Source organism: Antedon mediterranea, chromosome 4 (assembly GCF_964355755.1).
Source record: "Antedon mediterranea chromosome 4, ecAntMedi1.1, whole genome shotgun sequence".
Lineage (NCBI taxonomy): Eukaryota > Metazoa > Echinodermata > Crinoidea > Comatulida > Antedonidae > Antedon > Antedon mediterranea.
Window position 1 is genome coordinate 24,385,648 of NC_092673.1, and position 18,848 is coordinate 24,404,495.

At 34.1% G+C, this 18,848-nt stretch overlaps 3 protein-coding genes across 4 annotated transcripts in view; 1 reads left to right on the plus strand and 2 right to left on the minus strand.

Moving 5' to 3' along the window:
• Positions 1-911: 911 nt before the first annotated feature.
• On the minus strand, positions 912-8,931 carry LOC140046986 (A disintegrin and metalloproteinase with thrombospondin motifs 19-like). 2 transcript variants are annotated; one of them, XM_072091775.1, is made up of 9 exons: positions 8,608-8,917; positions 7,659-7,784; positions 6,849-6,932; positions 6,258-6,376; positions 4,778-4,924; positions 3,759-3,899; positions 3,384-3,525; positions 2,938-3,036; positions 912-2,464 (listed from the first exon to the last, which is right to left on the minus strand). In XM_072091775.1, the coding sequence occupies exons 1-9, from the start codon at positions 8,674-8,676 to the stop codon at positions 2,204-2,206; spliced, it is 1,188 nt and encodes a 395-aa protein (XP_071947876.1). In that variant the 5' UTR covers positions 8,677-8,917; the 3' UTR covers positions 912-2,203. The 2 variants fall into 2 exon arrangements, with proteins under 2 accessions (XP_071947876.1, XP_071947877.1); XM_072091776.1 differs by lacking the exon at positions 6,849-6,932 and having other exon boundaries at positions 8,608-8,931.
• A 660-nt stretch (positions 8,932-9,591) lies between these two features.
• On the minus strand, positions 9,592-13,414 carry LOC140047719 (L-proline trans-4-hydroxylase-like). Its single transcript, XM_072092755.1, has 7 exons — positions 13,408-13,414; positions 12,783-12,861; positions 12,238-12,430; positions 11,793-11,884; positions 11,607-11,697; positions 10,868-11,149; positions 9,592-10,412 (listed from the first exon to the last, which is right to left on the minus strand). Exons 1-7 carry the CDS (start codon positions 13,412-13,414, stop codon positions 10,317-10,319), a joined length of 840 nt encoding a protein of 279 aa, XP_071948856.1. The 3' UTR covers positions 9,592-10,316.
• A 1,208-nt stretch (positions 13,415-14,622) lies between these two features.
• Positions 14,623-18,848, plus strand: part of LOC140046987 (uncharacterized) — a 30,244-nt gene continuing 26,018 nt past the window's right edge. The window contains exon 1 of the mRNA XM_072091777.1: positions 14,623-15,055. Within this exon, the coding sequence (XP_071947878.1) occupies positions 15,000-15,055 (56 nt within the window). The 5' untranslated portion in view covers positions 14,623-14,999. The remainder of the gene's footprint in view (positions 15,056-18,848) is intronic.

Sequence of the window (18,848 nt, forward strand, 5' to 3'; positions counted from 1 at the left end):
GGTCGAAAATATTTGTCCGTATCGAATAGCAGCTATCAGGGGATGTTTGTAATGTGATTGTAAACCGCATCTAATGTCTATGTTCAACGTAGGCCTTTTATTACACCAAACCCACGGTCTTTTCTTTTGTATTTATTCAAGAGTTTTTGTAGGGCTATAAACGTGAAGAGCTTTCAAAATAGCTTTCGTAAAACAATTAATGTATTGTATTTCGTCATTTTAATATTTATTTGTATCATTAAATCGCCATGTACGTGTATGGCATAACACACTACATCAATACGTGTACAATTATTGCTTTATCGACGGCTCACGAGCAACCATTAAGATCTGTCTACACATCAAATTATTTTAACAAAAACATGTGATGTGCCCAAATATGGTAGTGATATACCTAAATATGGTTATGATATGACATCATCATGTTCATGGGCACATCGCATTTTTTTCACATAAAGTTTGATAGTATATACAGAGCTTTACATCCATTTGTGTATTGATTAGGCCTATTAGTAATTAATTTCGTTACAGAGTATCATTTATTGATTATTGATTCTTATTGATCGTCCATATGTTTGTATGACTATTTAATTGAACGAGCTAAGGCCAATTCTGTAATGTTTCTGTCCACTACAATGATGGAAATTATTACAAAACAGTGGCCAACATTAGATTTGCTTTTGTTTTTTTCAATCGAGAACTCTAAGGTGTTTCAATTTTACACCTGTAGGCCTATGTAAATCAATCGTTTATTGTATGTCATCAATATGGTATCAGTATACATGTCTTATGTCCTGGCGTAGAGATATTGTCATTGTCCTGGTCATTCAACAGTGAATTCTGAAACAGGGGACAGCAATTTATGAATGAATATAAGCATGAGCTTTAACAAAGTGGGCGGAGCTTTAGCGTGAAATTATTGTCGTCTTTACTATTTGAGGACGATAAAGTTGGAATAAACAGCACGACATAATGCCGTGCGAGAATCGACAGATATATCAAACTTATTAGGCCTACGTTACCTAGTGGGTGGACCCTGGCTACTAATGTAGTATATAAAGATAATAATGGCGCAAAATACAGGGCTACTCTAAGCACTTAACAATCCACAGAAAATGTTATAAAAGAGCAAAAGATTGATGTATTTAGGATAGTTTTGGGTTTTCTTCTTTCTAATAAACCACTCTGCTTTATCTTCTCACCGTAGATCTAAAATTAAATAATACATTCAGAGTCCAGAAATATTATTCGTCCGTCGTCTATCTGTTTCAAGATTTGACAACATTTAAATCCAGGCATGCTCTCTTGTGGCACGATTGTCATTTTATTTTTCTTTAAGTAAAATTGCATCATAAGATAAAAGAAAGAACACGTAAAAGAAACATTTTATGAACGCATTAACACAGAAGTTTCATATTGCAAATTATTTATCGTTAAACTTGCATTTGAAGGAACAGAATTTCACAATTTATAGCACTCGTGGTCGTTTCTATAAAACATAATTGAAATTGTAAAGTGCTCAGTTTGTTTCTTGGAAAGGCGAGATAAAATCTTTAGTAGTATTATGTTTAAATATATTTTATCTGAAAAGAGGCAATTGAAATGTAATGGTTTTAAAGTCTTTTGAAATGTAAAACAGTTATCAAATGTAGTAGTGTCTATTGGGCATGTCGATTTGCAAGGACCTGGTATTACGTCCAGCTACTCTTATCGATTTTTCTCGACGACCGAACACCGAAAAAAAGGTTGAAATTGCCAAACCAAACTCGACGTATTCGAATATTACATCCATTCGAAAATCGAGGGTTCAAAGATGTTTCCTAAAAATATGCAAAATAATAAAATCACACTTTGCCATTTTGTAGTTTTAAAAAAGGTTTACTTCCGTAAAAAAAACAAATAATGCTTTAACTTCAAAATAAACGGAAATTCAACCAAAATCCCATTGGCTGACATATTTTTAGGAAACATCTTTGAACCCTCGATTTCCGAATGGATGTAATTTTCGAATACGTCGAGTTTGGTTTGGCAATTTCAACCCTTTTTTCGGTGTTCGGTCGTCGAGAAAAATCGATAAGAGTAGCTGAAGCATCCCATTTGTCGTGGTCGGTGTCGCGCCTACACGTTTTACCCCAATATTATGCGCCACTGAAATTGCATTAAGTTCTATTTTCATTCATTGTAAATTAATTGTTTATTAGTATCATACGACCTGTATTTGTTTATTCCTAACTTTATATAAAATATGACTAGATCCTATTCGTATAAGATTCATTAATTGTTTAAGTATGATTATAAAAACGAATAACAACGTGATTTTCCATAATATATTCAAGAAAACATGAGCATTGTGTTCGTTCGAATGTGCGGCCACTCCGAATCTTTTTATATTGAATTGTAAGTTGTTTGTTTGTTGTAGCTCTGTTTCGATTAGTTTCTCTACGCAGATACCTTGCTGACACCACTGTAACAGAAAAATAAAATAATTATTTAATGCGAGTGAGAGAGAGTGATAACTGTAAGTAATAGTTCTACTTTCGTGGCGACTACCTAGCTGTAATACATTCATTATTCACAACGTTAACTATACTTTACTACACACGCGCGGTCCGATCCGAAAATAAACAAAAAACTAAAATGGCTATAGCCACTAACGGTCAACTTAGTTGAAACCAGGTAGTTGGAAGGTGAACACATGGATTCATCATCGTGAAACCGGAAATTACTTTGACCGCGTACAATTGAAATTGAGTTGAAAATCTACCGATGAAATCAGAAGATAAAAATATGGAACAATATCATAATAGTGAAAACTAATGTTATCAAATTTACATTTCGCGGTACATCTGAGATAGATTAGACAGAGATTTGTCTCGAAGTTTTTCCATTGTGCTCGCCTATGTCAGAATTAACCATAATTTATATATAGATACTAACTTTGTTCTCTCCGCATTTAGTACCATCTAGCGGTGGTCGCTTATCGGTCACACAGTCTTTGTTAGGAGAAGATGTACAGTACAGCTGGCCACACATATCCTGCGATAGTAATGATTAAAAAATAATAGAAATATTTCTTTTTCATATCACCCCTTATTATGGGACACTTTCGAGACCCAGCAAAGTGTCCCATTGTAGAGTTTACCTTGAATGGGGTTTGATTGTATAGTGATAGAGATATATTTCCCCTGGTACGTTTTACGGGAAAGTGTCCATTGATCTAGATTCTAGAAGAGATGATTACTGAATATGTATGAGCAGCCATATATTTTTTATTCAAGAAACCAACAAAGCAGTACAGTGTAGTTAATATATCGATGTCGAATTCATGCTGAAATATGGTAATTCGGCGAACAGAATTATGAAAAATGCATTACAGTACTTACCTCTCGATCACAACTAAACGACTTTTTTCGTCTTAGCATACTGCACTGATAGTCTGCCGTGTACGTCATCCCTGTAGAATGGTCACGTGATAGCACCTCACCCCCAATACCGAGAGTATTCAAACAGTTTGTCCTGCGTCCTCTGTTTTTATGTGAACCAAATAAAATCACATTTTATCGATGAAAAATTGAACAAATTATGTTTTAAAACTTTCTCTAGATTTTGACCAAAGAATCTAACACTTACTTGATAAAACTCTTTAATATGTGCCCAAAAATGGTGGTGATGTGCCCAAATATGGTATCGGATGGTATCATCGTGTCCATGTTCGCATCACATAAAGTTTGATAGTGTAGACAAAGCTTAACACTTACTTGATAAAACTCTTCAATGCATCACTACTACATGTCGACCATTGCATCGATTTTGGTCCCCCTGCTGCAAACCCTGACATAATGTAAGTGTTGTCAGGACATAATGGATTACTGTACTGGTAGTCGTGGTATATACCAAGTCTATAACAGAATTATCAATTTTATTTTATTTTGTTCAATCTATAATAGGCTGTTAGCTGATGGATAAAATGAATTGAGACCAATTCGAAATAGAATTACGTCATGCAGTATGCCTATATAATAGAAGTGTGTGCCTTTATCAACTAAATCAAAAGAAAATGGAAGAGGAAGGTAGGCAGCCTACTAATATAACTCTTTCCTTATTTTGTCAAACAAGCCTACATTTTTTTAAGGGTCCGTTTGTACTTTAGATAGATAATGTCCGGTGCCCAGAGAACCCTTTTTTCGCTGGATTTAGTTGGTGTGAACAGTTTTTATATGCCACACCCATTTACTACTGCTGTACTACGGGATGAAAGGATAGACATATCACCGTATGGCCTTTTAACTATTCATCGGACCACCGGACCAGTATCCGGACTCAGTGTGAACGTGCTTCACGTAGCTCAAACCTAAAGTTTCAAAATACAATTTCTAAACACAACGTGTTATATGCATTGACTGTTTGATTTATAGTGTAATTTTATGAAGTTTGGTGAAGCGAGGATTTAGAATGTAAAGCGGCTTAAATCTTAAATTAATGTTCCTGATTCAAATCAACGTAATTCGTTTCATGACAGTGTTGTAATTAATTGCTTTATATTTTAAGATCTGTTGAAGATTTTACTATGTTTAAGTGCATTTTGCTTCTTTTTGTTTTTGCATATTGTACAAGGTACCTAACCATCATGAAACCCGTATTATTATTAATCAATTCTAAATCTTTCGTTGAATTATTCGACAATAAAGTTGTCTTGTATCTTGTATTATAAGCTAGGGCATATTATGATGAAATGTGTGACAATTCTTGTAGGCCTACGATCCAAAGGTATACTTACAGGTGCCCAATCTCATGTGCAATTGACATCGCTAGCCCCATTGGACTAACATCCTCTACTATTGCCATCTTCATATCGTCTGTACATGTCCCGCCGACAAAACCCTTTCCCGTCGCGTCGAAATTAGAATTTATGTGCATATCCTTTCTGCAAAAAAAACATTATTTAGTAGGACCGCTGTGTATAGGGCTAATGAAATATAGCAGTCCTCCTTTGGAGTACTCCTGTTCATATTACATCCCTATTATGGGGACATTTTCTCATGAAATGATTGGAAATATATGTTTTAACATTGTGGCCAAGTTTGATATATATAGAATGTCATGTAATTGCAAATGTTATCTGGCATGTTGGATTATGCCCGTATTAGAGGAGATAATTAAGATGAGTGAATTATTGCATAGGTGGATTTGAAGTAAGCATGCTCTGTCACAATAGTAAGATGACCAGATTAGAGGGATTAATGTGCTCAGATAAATGTTGAAATGGCATAGTTAAAGGATAGAGTGAAATGAACTCATGGCCGAGAAACATGCAATGTCACACGGGGCGAGGGAATGGGTCAATTTAAAATTGAAAGGGGGTTGATGTTTACTGCATCATGTAAACAATGATAATATGGATGATGAAGACGTGATAGAAATGTATGTTACGTTACTAAAATTACGGTTTTACGTTAAGCTTGGTTCCCACTTAAGCTTGGTTCTCACTAGCGACGCAACGTAACGCAAACTACGCAACGTAAGCAAAAATGCCCTTCCAATAATTGTGTTTGCCCTCGCCTGCGTGATTTTGCAGCAATATTGCGTCGTCGGTTCCCACTTGTGATTACGCAATACAGCCCTTTGCGTCGATACGTCACTACTTTACTATGCGTTCAAGTGGAAACCAACCAGTGGATGGCCGAACGTGATTGGTCAAATTGCTAATGCTTGGCACCAACTAGAGACGTAACGCAACGTAAGTTAGTTGACGAATCACAAACGATGGATTTTTCGAACAACGCAACGTAGGAAAATGCTCTTCCAATCATTGCGTTTGCCCCTCGCCTGCGTGAAATCAAACCTACGATGTTTGCAGCACTATTGTGTCGTCGGTTCCCACTTGTGATTGCGCAATACAGCACTTTGCGTCAGTACGTCGTTACGTTGCGTCACTAGTGGGAACAAAGCTTTAAGTTGCGATTACGTTGTGTTCTAGTGGGAACCAAACTTTCCTTGTGACTTGCGTTGCGCTTCCGTCCTTGCATTGCATTGAATAAAAACAATGATAGTAGGCCTTCTTCTCCAGAATGAATGACCGGGGTAATAATGTTCAGCGCTTAGAGGTTTCAAAACATTAGGCACTATATAAATCCAGGATATTATTATTATTATTAATATTCTGTTTGTTTTATATGACTATGCTTTACGTGATATCTAACAAATCAATTAAAATCTAATTTATAAAAGGCACTTCATCTTTGCACTTGTTTACTCACCTCGTAATTAAAACTGCTACATCAAAGCTAATGTCAACATATCGACTCGGATCTCTTTCCAACCACCGTCTAAAGTCCATTAAAATGCTGTTTGCATCGTCCATGTCATCTATCAATTGCTTTAAAGCCAAAGTGATATTTGTTTTAAAATAATGTTATTATTATGTATTGTCCCCCTGAAAAATAATTGTTAATTCTTTTCTTTTTTTTTAATATGCCATTTTAATGTCACATAATAGTTATCCACTTTGAACAAAAATTGAACCAAAAAGAAATGTATTTATCTAAAAAACTGTAATTTAAAGCAAAAAATAGGGTTTTTGGTTGAAGTTGACCATTTATCTTGTCTATGAAAGTAATTAACTTTATTTAAACTACAAAATGGCCTATTAAATATTCGATTTTATTAAAATTCATTTTTTTTATGTTTTTGGGGGACAATACCTCTTTAAGTAGGCCTAATTTAACTTTATTAACACTCTACACAATAACCTATTAAACGTCTGATTTAATTAATATTCATCTACATCTTTAAAATAATGATACTGTACTTATTGAACTCTTTCCTGCGTTCAAATAAATAATACTCACATGAGGCTTGTTTAATATTTCAATCCCGGTCAACATAATACCAACATTCACACCGAGTGAGGGGGAATCCCAAAGTTTCGCCACCTTGAAAATAATATGATATAATGTTTTAACGGAACAACGGTGGTCGGGTTTTAAAGCTTGTTCCCACTAGCGACGTAACGCAATCTACGCAACGTAAACAAATGCCCTTCCAATCACTGCGTTCCCCCCCCCCCCCCCCCCCCCGCCTGCGTGAAATCAAACCTTCGATGTTTGCTGCACTATTGCATCGTCGGTTCCCACGAAACATGTTTGCTATCAAACTCAAGTTAATTTTAATGTTATTATGCTGTCGGATGTTCGGCAACATTATTCACGACATCACCTTAAACGGTGTCAATCAAGGACTTGCCAAATTTGAAAAAAGGCTCTCGATAAAATCAGTAAAAGCAGAGGCTGATATAAACTACTTTAACAATTGCAAAACGTTCGGCGTGTTTTCAAAATGTATAATATTATATAAACTTATATTTATTGTTATTGTACATTTTCCCCTGCATTTTCTAGTTTTTTCCAAAAACATGTAAAATAGGATAATAGGCCTACATCATGCCTCTTTAAAATCGTTTGAATTTACCGGCGTATTATTATTGCAGCCGAGATACATATTTTAATTACAATAAGCTTTTGATTAAATATAATAAGGCTATATAATAGTATGTCTATATTATTTTTACACCGTTAACGTTGTTTTTTATCGTGTGGACGACCGAGACGCATTGTGGTGATGGAGTAATTATGTACATTTTATATAATACGATTATTTACCACTTTTAGCATTTCCATGACGTAGTTTTCCGTATCGTCCCCATGGTAACTATATGTCAGGTGATCTATAACTACAAATAGTTCAATATATTTGTCATGTTTTAATGCAATTCGTGAGTTGACTCCCTGAAAAACAAATTTGAAATTTGTATTGAAAGTGCTAATACTAATAGTGAGAAAGATCGACAATATATGTTCTAATTCAAATATGATTTTGTTTGCACAAGTCTTATCTTGTTTCTTCAAAAGTTATTGGACCGGCCCCGAATTATCTCCCCCCCCCCCCCCCCCCACAAACTAATCAACATAATTATTAACAATTTGTTTTAATTATAGGCCTATTAAAATGTAATTTAATATTTTAATTTTTATGTTACTTTGGGGGTATTTACTGTCGAGTATCATTGCTCTTGATGGTGGTGTGTAATACACTGAGAGCCTTCATTTAAAGCAATGAGATACGTTCTTAGCTATCATAGCCTATTTTATAGTGTTTGGAGATCCCATTAGCCTCATCTGCACATACCCTTGTTACTTGTTCTCACCCTCCCCTTTCCTCCCCTACCTTTGGTTTCATTCTCCTTTCGGTATTTGGGATAGGTTGAATAAAAATGACGCGCCGTTGTTGATTAAGATTGATACGTGATGTTTTTGTTTATTATAGGGCCTAAATCAATAAATTTGCACCATTCCATCATTGAGGTATACCTCCATAAATATATCGTACACACAGAGAAGATATAGGCCTAATAATCAAACCTATCTTCATATCTGCGACAGAATAATACCTTACACAGTATAGATGTATGGTATAAGGATAGCTCTCGGCTATGAACATGCATAAAACGGATATCTTCCATTTGTGATAATACAGTAGATATCCGGTAGACTATAATAGCATGTATAATGTAGGTTATATCAGTATTGTGTAAATCGTAATCATAATTACCTGATCCGATGATACCGCGCCCACTCGGTCACAGATGACATAGATAAGCACCAGATTTAACCAATACATAGGCGCATCAGACACGTTCAGTTTTAGGCCTTAAAATGTAGGCCGGGAAATCCGAATATTACACCGTAGGCCTACTACCAGTTGAAATGGATGCACACCAAACGTGTTTTACGGGAAATAACAATAGTGCTTTAAGTACCAGTAGGCTATCAAACACATCGATGTACATGTTCAATAAACCTATTGATGAATCAACAATACCGTTCAGGTTCAATGAGTTTACGTGTTTATTTTATTATTCTCCCACCAAAATAAAACGGTAGGCTTAATTCTAAAATAACGCTTATTAATAATTTAAAAAAATATTTAATTTGTTTGCATGTTTCCGTGTATTAGGCCTACACATCCACACAAACTTGTTTTTAGTAAGGAAATGACTATAAAACAGTAAAAAACTGTTGTTATACTAATTAGTGACCGGGTCACTCCGGTGGCTCAAATGTCGGTACAAGTAGGCCTACAATGCAAAAGACAGGACATTCGATTAAGATCAGCACTTAATTTCACAATGTTGAGCTTGAGTTTTATCAATTTAAGAAAAATGCCGAATGTATTCAGTAATATAGAAAATAACTCAAGTTAAACTTTGTTATAATGAAGAAAAACTTTCTCTTAACTTCCTTAAACTTGTGAATGAAACTAAACTGAATATGAGTCAGTATTAAAATATTAGGACATTGAATACAATATCATGGGCCGGACTATTAGTAATTCGATTATTGTATAAATTATAGTATTGTTATTTTCGTTTCAATTTTAATGTATTGTTTCCACAAAAAACATGACCATAAATAAAGATGGTTAAATTGAACAGAGAGACTATTTTAGTACATTTTTTTTTCGATCAATTTTTGGTAAAAACGAATAGACCTAACTATTATGTGGCATATTCAACAGAAATTGTTAGTTGTTTAAAACTGTAAACCAGTTAATTACCCCGTGTGGAATGATTGAAGAATTTTGAATTGAATTGAATTGAATACATTTTTCTCACAAATTAAATTTCTCTGTTACTGACAGGTCATTACTTATAATCATTATTGTATTACTATAATTAATGTTTATATACATCGATTCTGTATTCATTTCACTTCGAGCATTTAGTTCCTAGAAATTGGACGCTCATGTTTCAATATTTCACCTTTTCATTTTCTTATTTACGATTTCGTCAAATAAAATTTTCCATTATTACTTCACTTGCATCAATTAATGTTGACAACAATTGTCATTGTTTGCCATTGATATATTTTTGGATTTGTTAATATCGTTATGCGGTTTTACGGTTTGTTTGCAGACACGTTTGACATTATGAAAAGGTGAATGAATATTGTTCATACTTGCTTCAAGTCAGTATAGTTATTGTCTGTTTTATGTTAGTATTCCAATCAGCCTTTCAATCAAAGTTTGTGTATTTTTAGCTCAAGTATTATACGTATGAAGCGCTACGTGTGCCAAAATATTTTTACCAATATTATATTAAGTTGAAATGCCGTCTAGAACTTATAGACTATTATACTGTTCTGATTCATTCATATAATACTTTTGCGTATTTAGTACGTTTAAATTACGTCGCCGTGTCACATCTCGACGATGCATGTATCCATTCCCTTTCTCTTCTCCGTAGGACTAAATGCTGCATGCTATCTTGACAATGTTTTATTATCCGATTTCTCAACAAACCACTTTCCAGTAAAGTCGCTGACGTTTTTACACGTTAAGATAGCGTCGTTTGATACCTTGATTAATAAAGATAAACAAATTAATCAATCGGTTAAATACATTGTGACAACACAGGATAGGGCCTACGGTAATGTTCGAACTGTCTGGTGTGTGACGAGGATGATGCACTACTAGTAATTTGTGGGCCCGTAAACTCGACACAAGTAAAGTTGGATAGGCCTAGATCAGTTTCAAATAATAGGCCAATATTAGGCTAATGAACCATCTTCATGCTGCAAAATATTAACAGCTGCGCTACTCCCATCTGTATTTGAACAGTAGACAGAGAGGGTGTAGGTTTGTAGAGTCGAGAGACTTCAGACCCGTCCCGGCAAATAACGATGCCCACACCAAGTATTGTACCGTAGTTGGCATGGTGTTGGATGTCAGCACATCGAAGTTGGTGAATCGCTACATTACATATACTCGTTGGTGAGCAATGGAATGGTTATAAGCTTTGCTTAATACCTACTTTTTTTAAAGGTGTATATAACGGATGGTGATGTTCAAAGTACGGGTTATTGTCGGCCCTATTGTATGAGCAAATGAATACCCAACGTCTTCTGTCACTTCTGTTTTGATCGCTCCGATGTAGAACGTTGCAGTGAAAGAATATGGCATCACCTGGATCAAGAGACGCGTACTCTAGTGGAAGATGCTTCTTAACTTCTTCTAAACGCACTGGATCAGCCATCACTTGGTCAGCCACGTTTACGTGATCTATACGACCGAGTTTGTGTGAACCCTTGATAACCTTAAAAACAAAATAGTAGGACTATCTTATCTACAATTTAGAGGTTATATAAGCGCGTTTAAATGCTGATAATATAGAGCGTTTTTTACGCGCGCGTTCCAATGCTGAAAATAGAACGCTATGTACGCACGCGTTCCAATGATATCGACTGCTTTGTACGCGTGCGTTGAAATGTTGATAGATCACTTTGTACGCGTGCGTTGAAATATTGATATATCGCTTTGTACGCGCGCGTTCAAATGATGATAGGACCCTTTGTACGCGCGTGTTCAAATGCTGAAATACTACAATAGAACGCTTGTTATGCGCATCTCTATTGTCAATGGGCGAACGTTTATATCGCAGTGTATTTCTTCACGTAACCTCAAAGAATGCAATGTTCAATCGAACCGAATATCTTGGTAGTAATGTAATATTATGGAATTATATTTCTTAATCCAAATTGATTCATTGTTACCTGTAGGCATCCATTTTCACTGTCACATTTGTCAATTGCGATCATTACAGAACCCATGTTAGGAAACAGACATCCGTTATTGTACCAATATCTGGTGAAAAGGAGTTTCCAAAGGTGTTTAAACTAAAAAAGGATAAACTAAAAAGATGGAATAGACAAAAAACATATACATATGGAATATTTTACCCGTAGTCCTGATGCCAAACAAATTGTCCACCAGTCTTTGCCTCTTTCATCATCAGCTTGGAGTGATAGTGGTAAATTTCACCGCCTAACAACTGCAAGGTGTAATCAATTGAAAATTAATTGGAAATCAGTTCGGTAAAAAGTTTACGAAATAAACTGTTGTGGTTTTAGTCCATGCCAGATTTCTTGAAATGACGCGCGTGTATTTTGTGTTTCTTTCCGTGGTAATATTATATACAAACAGTATTTTATCGGATATAAAATTTGACGTAGATGGAAAAACTAGGAACTTGGTATTGTTTTTAGATTGCAAGCTTCCGTTTTTACGGTGTTTGCTATTAAAGGGTTGTGTATTTTTTAGATTTAGAAAAATAAAAAGATAATTTACAGCCTAGGCCTATTAAGTTTGTTTAAGTTACAAGCTAAGGTCCACATTCATACAAACCTTTTCCATCGTTCCTGCAACTTTCTCACACTTTCCCACCATTCCCGTGACGTCATCGCCAGGGTGATTCCACAATGCCATTTTGCTTTTCAATCCTGCGCCATCGTCAAGATCGTACGCATGCTCTCTAACACCACCTTTGGCTCCGATTGCTGTTTGTATTTTAATTAATTCTTCTTGACTAAACACGGATCTAAGATTACAATATAATAAATAGTTAACCTAATGCTATACTAAGCAAAATGTTATGTATAAAGTTGAAAGATAGTATCAAGGTACGTTCACACAGATGACCAAAGAAAATCATGAACAGAATCTGGCGCGTTCTGTTCTTATCGCGAGCGATGGATTATTCTAAATGTCGCTTTTCATTGGTCAATTACTCGCTTGAGTTGCACTTGCGTCTTAAGTTGCTTCCAAATGGGAAGGAAGAACCAAGTTTATGCTAACGCATTTTCACGATTCTTTATCCGGCCATAGTCTTCATTCACAGAATGAATTATTTACATATTTTACCAATAAATATAGAAATAGCGATAACTTACTTAATGATGATGTATCCATCAACTTCAAAAGTTGATTTGATCTCTTCGGTCACGGAAAAATTCTCCGAAAAAGTGAATTCTTAAAATATAATAACATTGATGCTGAATTAATTGTAAAAGTACAAATAACATATCTAGCCGTTTGTGTAACTTGGGTTGAATTGCACATTATTATTATTTACATCCTTCCCAATCACTTGTTCAAGCGATGGAACTAACATGTTTCGGATTTAACTAATAGAAAAGCAAATAATGTTATTCAATGTGGTCACAAGAAAATCTTTAGAGGAAAACGCGAATTTGGGAAATGAATATTGCAGGCACCGGACCTGAAAAGGTATCATACAGGGCCTACAAAAGAGACAGAAGCTCGGAAAACTTTATAAAAGCTTGTTAGGCTGTATACTAACTGTTTAAAGAACCCAGTTCATTATTCGAGAAGAGTATAGGATACCCCGGTGAACTGGTTCACAAAATAGCCCCTGTATCAGGAAGATTACCACCTATCTGATAGGACGGTAATACATTTACTATTGGTAGGCCTAATCCTTGGCCACATTGCCTAAAGACATAAAATAAAATAAATAAATAAAATAAAATTAATGAAAATGAAAGGCATACTAACCTGACATTTTGTTTGCTACGTTCACTTGAAAAAGTTAACCTTTGCGTCCCATTATCAGTTCCTCCCCTTGGTAAATACCGTTAAGCCGAGGGTTCATTTTATGTATAGCTGTACTTGCCTGGTTATACACAGGGCTCTCGAACGTGCACGTAACCTGCGGCCTATATAGATAAATGATATTACGATAATAAAAAAAAAAATGGCTAGGCCGAAATACCTATAAACGTAGGTGGGAATAGGAACAAAACATAACTTGAACTATTCGTATTGTGTACTCAGACACACTGGCTTTATTTCCATCAATAATGTGAGACAAATCATTGGAATAAGTAGGCCTACACAATATATTAAACGGAATACCGAGTGGTTTTTCCATCGGAGGTATGCTCTTAGTTTGGTCTGGCAGTGGTCATCCAACCACTTCCCCAGGAAAGAAAATCATCGCATCCAAAGTTCCTTTGCTAGCCTTCTTTTTTTCACAACGTGCGCTTGCCTTACTGTTCCATATAATATATCCAAGTTTTCTGTAGTAGTTTGAGTTAAGCCTGCGTGACCCAAAAGCATGTCCGAATTTCAGTTGGTCAACATGTACGGCATCAAATCTCTCCTCACTCACTCAGCGATGCTTTGATTGGTCCAATCCTATGAATGATTAGCATATGGTAACACCTTTGTTTTCATTGAACAATGGTATAATATATTTAATTTTGTTCGTAGGTCTATAGGCCTACCTACAATTCAGATTGTATGTATTACTGGAATTTAATAGTCTCTTATACATATAGGCTACAGTAAAGCAAGCGTAAATAATCGGTTAGGCTTATATATTCGCTCAATATCTATACGGTATAGAAAATAATTTGACATTAAGCATGTAGTAAGGCAGGTATTGATTAAAGTGACGGCTACAATTACTGAATTCGCCCAGTGATTTATGTCTAGGGGCTTTATGAAACTAATAATTGCCATCTCAGACATAAATTAGATTTGCAGAATAATTAATGCGTATAGAGGGCGCCGTTTGATTAAAGATTGATGACTTTAGTAACCATTAAACTAATATTAAGCGGTTTATGCTCTAGCTTTACAGAGAAGATAATTTATACAATATAAGGTAAAAAAAAAATCTTATTAATATTTCATTATGGTGGCGCCATATAGAGATATTAGTTTCTGTTTTGTTTCAGGTTGTATATTATGGTTTTAGGTAGGAGATTAAGAAGCGGTAATTTTTCATCGTTAAGTCCGTTGCGGTTGATCACTCGTGTTAAAACGTGATCTATTTCAGATCATTGCAAGAAAACTTGTCAAAGAAAGACTGTGATTTTGTGTTTATCTTCGGCTACTGAAGACTCTAGTTTAGCTTATGCCTACATCATTGACTTTTGTCTGACTTCTAAAAGGACAAAATAAATCAGTTTTGTGTAGGCCTGTTGAGCGTCAGCGATTGAAACAGACCGCGTGTATGAGTGCTCAAACTTTCTTCCAATTCGGTGGTTTTAGCGGATTATTCGTTTGAGCAACCGGTGCTGAAACATTGTTGGTAGTGTAGCCTATATTATCTCATTTATAGCATAGTAAGATCAGCCAAGATGAATCGAAATCGAAGCAAATCATTGAAGGAACCTTCCAAAAGATCAAAGCCACCGTAAGTAGCCTATTTATGATTTTTATTCATGATGATTGCAAACTGATTTTACACCAATTTACAACGTCTAATACAGTTAGGCTAAATAGTATATAACACCATGGAGGTGAGGAAAAGGGATGAGAGCTTGGGATTGGGGAGGGATTGGAGAGAAGTGGGTCCAAATTATTTTAATTTCTATTTGTAAACCTATTCCTATAATACTATTTTATCTAAAACACTCCAAAAAGAAGGAAGGAAGAACTCTTTATTTTGCATTGTGAAAAATGTATTAGTTAAACGATTTCTAGTTATATGCCTCCCATGTATATCATCCCATCCCATCCTGTTTGCTATACACAGGAAAACAAACTCGTTTTAGTGTGATAATTGTATCTCTTTTAATTTAGGGAGGAGGAGGAGGGTGCCCACTGGAGAAAGGTCAATGTACTCCCTATATGACAAATAAGCCTATTATAACCTAACATACTATACTGGCTCTAAATGTGATCATATGTGACACTCTTTGTCTATGATACTGTAAAAAATGATGACATGTGTTGAGATACAGTACAGAGAATTGAATGCCTGGCGATGACCGCAAACATATATCTTATTCGCTGCTGGTTTTATGTAGCAAATATCTCTGCTGTGTTAGATTTCATTTTATTTACGTAGATGTCAAAATTATTTTGAATTTTGATGACAGCATCAGTTAGCATTCCAATTTTATAAATGTCGCAGATTTATATTTCAAAGTATTTGTAGTTTATTGACACTGTTTGTTATTCAGCTCAGCATCTTTCTGTATGCATATTATACAATGTAAACAAATTGTATTATTATTGCTTTGATAATTTAGTATTACAATAAAGCTAGGTAATATGATCATATTTTTGCATTTAATGAATATTGATAAGTTAGTTAATGTGTGATCTTATTTTTGCGTATAACAAATAATAATGAGCTATGTTTTTTGCCATTTTTTTGCAATTAACGAATAATTAATAATAATATTTTGACATGATCTACATTGAAATTCTGGTATTGAGATAAAAATATAAATTCTTGTTTTTATAATGACTGCATTATATCCCATGTATAATCACATTGACTAGAAGGCTAAATATGGACTGTGGTTAATCCCATTGTAAATACAATCCAAAAAACTTTGCCATATGCAGTTTTTCAAATAAGTATAAAACAGATTTTTTAAATTGTAGCCTCCAAATTATCAAGATGATTTTGAATTGGAAGATCCTTGGATGGTTTATTCTTAAAATTTGTTTTTAAGTTTATGTGATGGACATGAGAACCTAATGTAAACATTTTTTTTAAAGTTTATAGCTCTGTCTATAATATCAAACTTTATGTGACAAAAACATGTGATGTGCCCATATATGGACACTACCATATTTAAGCATATCAATACAATACCATATTTTGGCACATCACATTTTTTTTGTTAAACTAGTTTGATAGTGAGACAGAGCTTTATACTGTAAATGCATAGTGTATATAAATGTATATTGATAGAACTAACCAAACAAAGTCTCCTTTTAATATTAAAGTCCATTTTTTGGAGAGTGGGGTGCCAGGTGGAAGCATGTCAAATCGGTAAATACCCGAAATATTTTTTTAACAATTATCATCAATGATAAAACTTAAATATTAATTAAGAAATAATTAAAACCAAATATTTTGTACATTAATATATATAAAATAATAACAGACCTGTACAGATTGTTGTACAGTATTTTATTATTTTTATGTATTCTTTAAAAATATTTTTTAATTATTTTATTATTATTTATTGCCAAAAACCAGTTACAAACAAACAAAACACAGAAACTAAGGGAGTAGGCAGGAACCTAAAAGTGAACCTAATCACTATAACAAGAGTTCAGGTTCCGTACTCCCAAAGTAACAACAATGATATAAAATAAACTATATAAAAATATTTAAAAAACAAATAGACGAATCAACAGTGTCTGTCTTTAATTTTTGTTATAAGCCTTTTTTTAGTGTCATACTACAAACAAAATGTTAGTGTTTTGAAGAATATTAATTTAATAATAATAATTTCATATATATTGTTCACCAAACCTTAACTAAACTTGAGATCCATTAATGACTATAATCCAATCATTATATTGTATTTATTTGGCATCTATCGGGCGTTTTGTAATTACAGATGAAGCAGTATTGCTACAAGACTGACCTGGATTAGGCAACACTGCTTCTCAAGGGATATGTGCATCGAATATTCATCTCATGTTTTGTGTGACAATATTCCCTTAGCTATAAACTCTTGTAGAATATATTATAATGTTTTCTGATGGTTTCCATTGGACACTGACTGCTAACTTTAAATATGCCATTTTATTTTAAGTATTACCAGGGGTGGATCCAAGAAAGACTGAACTATGGTGCGTTTCCTTCTTTTGACAGCTAAAATCTAATTATACTACCTTTTGATATCTATTTTGAACAGACTGTTAATATTATATGTTAGTGCTCCTCTATTTAAAAAATCATGGATCCTCCCCAGATACAGTATGACCACTACTAATAAGACACCTTCGGGACCAAATATAATGTTTTCTTAATAATAATGGGTTGGCGTAGTGTTAAAAATATAGTTTGCCTGTACCTTATTAGGGTATCGGGTGTAGTAAGGGCGTGTGGCGCAGTGTGTTGGACGTTCGACTACTGATCGTGAGGTTTGAATCCAACTCTGTCCCGAGGCAAGATTTACTTACGTTTGCCTCTCTCAACCCATGTGTATAAATGGGAACATGGTTAGATCATCAAGACACAACTTTGCGCTGATTACTAGCTGCATTATGGGAGTATGTTTCCATACTTGTTTGATCAAATAAAATGACTGGGGTAATAATGTTTAGCGGTTAGAGGTTTCACAACATTGTGTGCTATATAAATCCATGTTATTATTATTAGTATCTCCCCAAGTACCACAATGTGGGCTACAATTTCCCTAGCTGTGAGTGTGAATGATCAATCAATTTTGAAAATTCAATAATCAATATTTAAATTAATATTAATTATTATAAGGTTTAGTATATAATAATTAATATTAATTTAAATATTGATTATTGAATTTTCACAAATTTATGCTCGTGTTTGCTATTTACGTATATAGGTCAAAGAAAACCTATTTTTGTTTTTATTGTCATTGTGTCATTTTATTGTGTCATTTTATTGTCATTGTTAAGCTCTGTCTGCGCTATCAAACTTTATGTGACAAAATGTGATGTGCCCATATATGGTAACGACGATGTCATATCACTACCACATTTGGGCATATCACTACCATATTTGGGAACATCACACTTTTTTTGTTTGATAGTATAGACTGAGCTTTACTGTTGTCTTTTAAAAAAGAAACATACATCACTTTCGCAATTTAACTGAAAATGTTTAATTAATTAGAAATTAACACTGACATTATATTTCTGGTTTGGTATTTCTCTTTTTCAGAACACAATTGTTTTCATTTCAGAATTACATACAAAATATATTTTTAAAAGCATTTTTAAATAGGCCTCAAATTGTTCTAGCTAAATTTCATTTTAAAAATGGTGATGGTTATTATATAATAATAAAATTAATATATATTTATATTGTTGTTTTATTCGAAACCCAAATGAAACTAATTTTGTTGATTAATTAGGTTGTCTTGAATCTATTCATCTTCATCTATTTCTCCTTTGGTCTTCCTGATGTTTTATTATTCGACTGTTATTTATGTATCAACCTCTTTTATAAAAATGTATGATGTATGGATTCAAAA

Coding starts and splice junctions, on each gene's coding strand:
- LOC140046986 (XM_072091775.1), bottom strand. CDS start 8,676: ATGTATTGGTTAAATCTGGTGCTTATCTATGTCATCTGTGACCGAGTG. Junction 7,785..8,607: donor GCGCGGTATCATCGGATCAG/GTAATTATGATT, acceptor TTTGTTTTTCAG/GGAGTCAACTCACGAATTGC. Junction 3,526..3,758: donor GCATTGAAGAGTTTTATCAA/GTAAGTGTTAAG, acceptor ACATAAAAACAG/AGGACGCAGGACAAACTGTT.
- LOC140047719 (XM_072092755.1), bottom strand. Junction 11,698..11,792: donor GTTTGGCATCAGGACTACGG/GTAAAATATTCC, acceptor CCTTTTCACCAG/ATATTGGTACAATAACGGAT. Junction 11,150..11,606: donor GTGAAAATGGATGCCTACAG/GTAACAATGAAT, acceptor TTTGTTTTTAAG/GTTATCAAGGGTTCACACAA.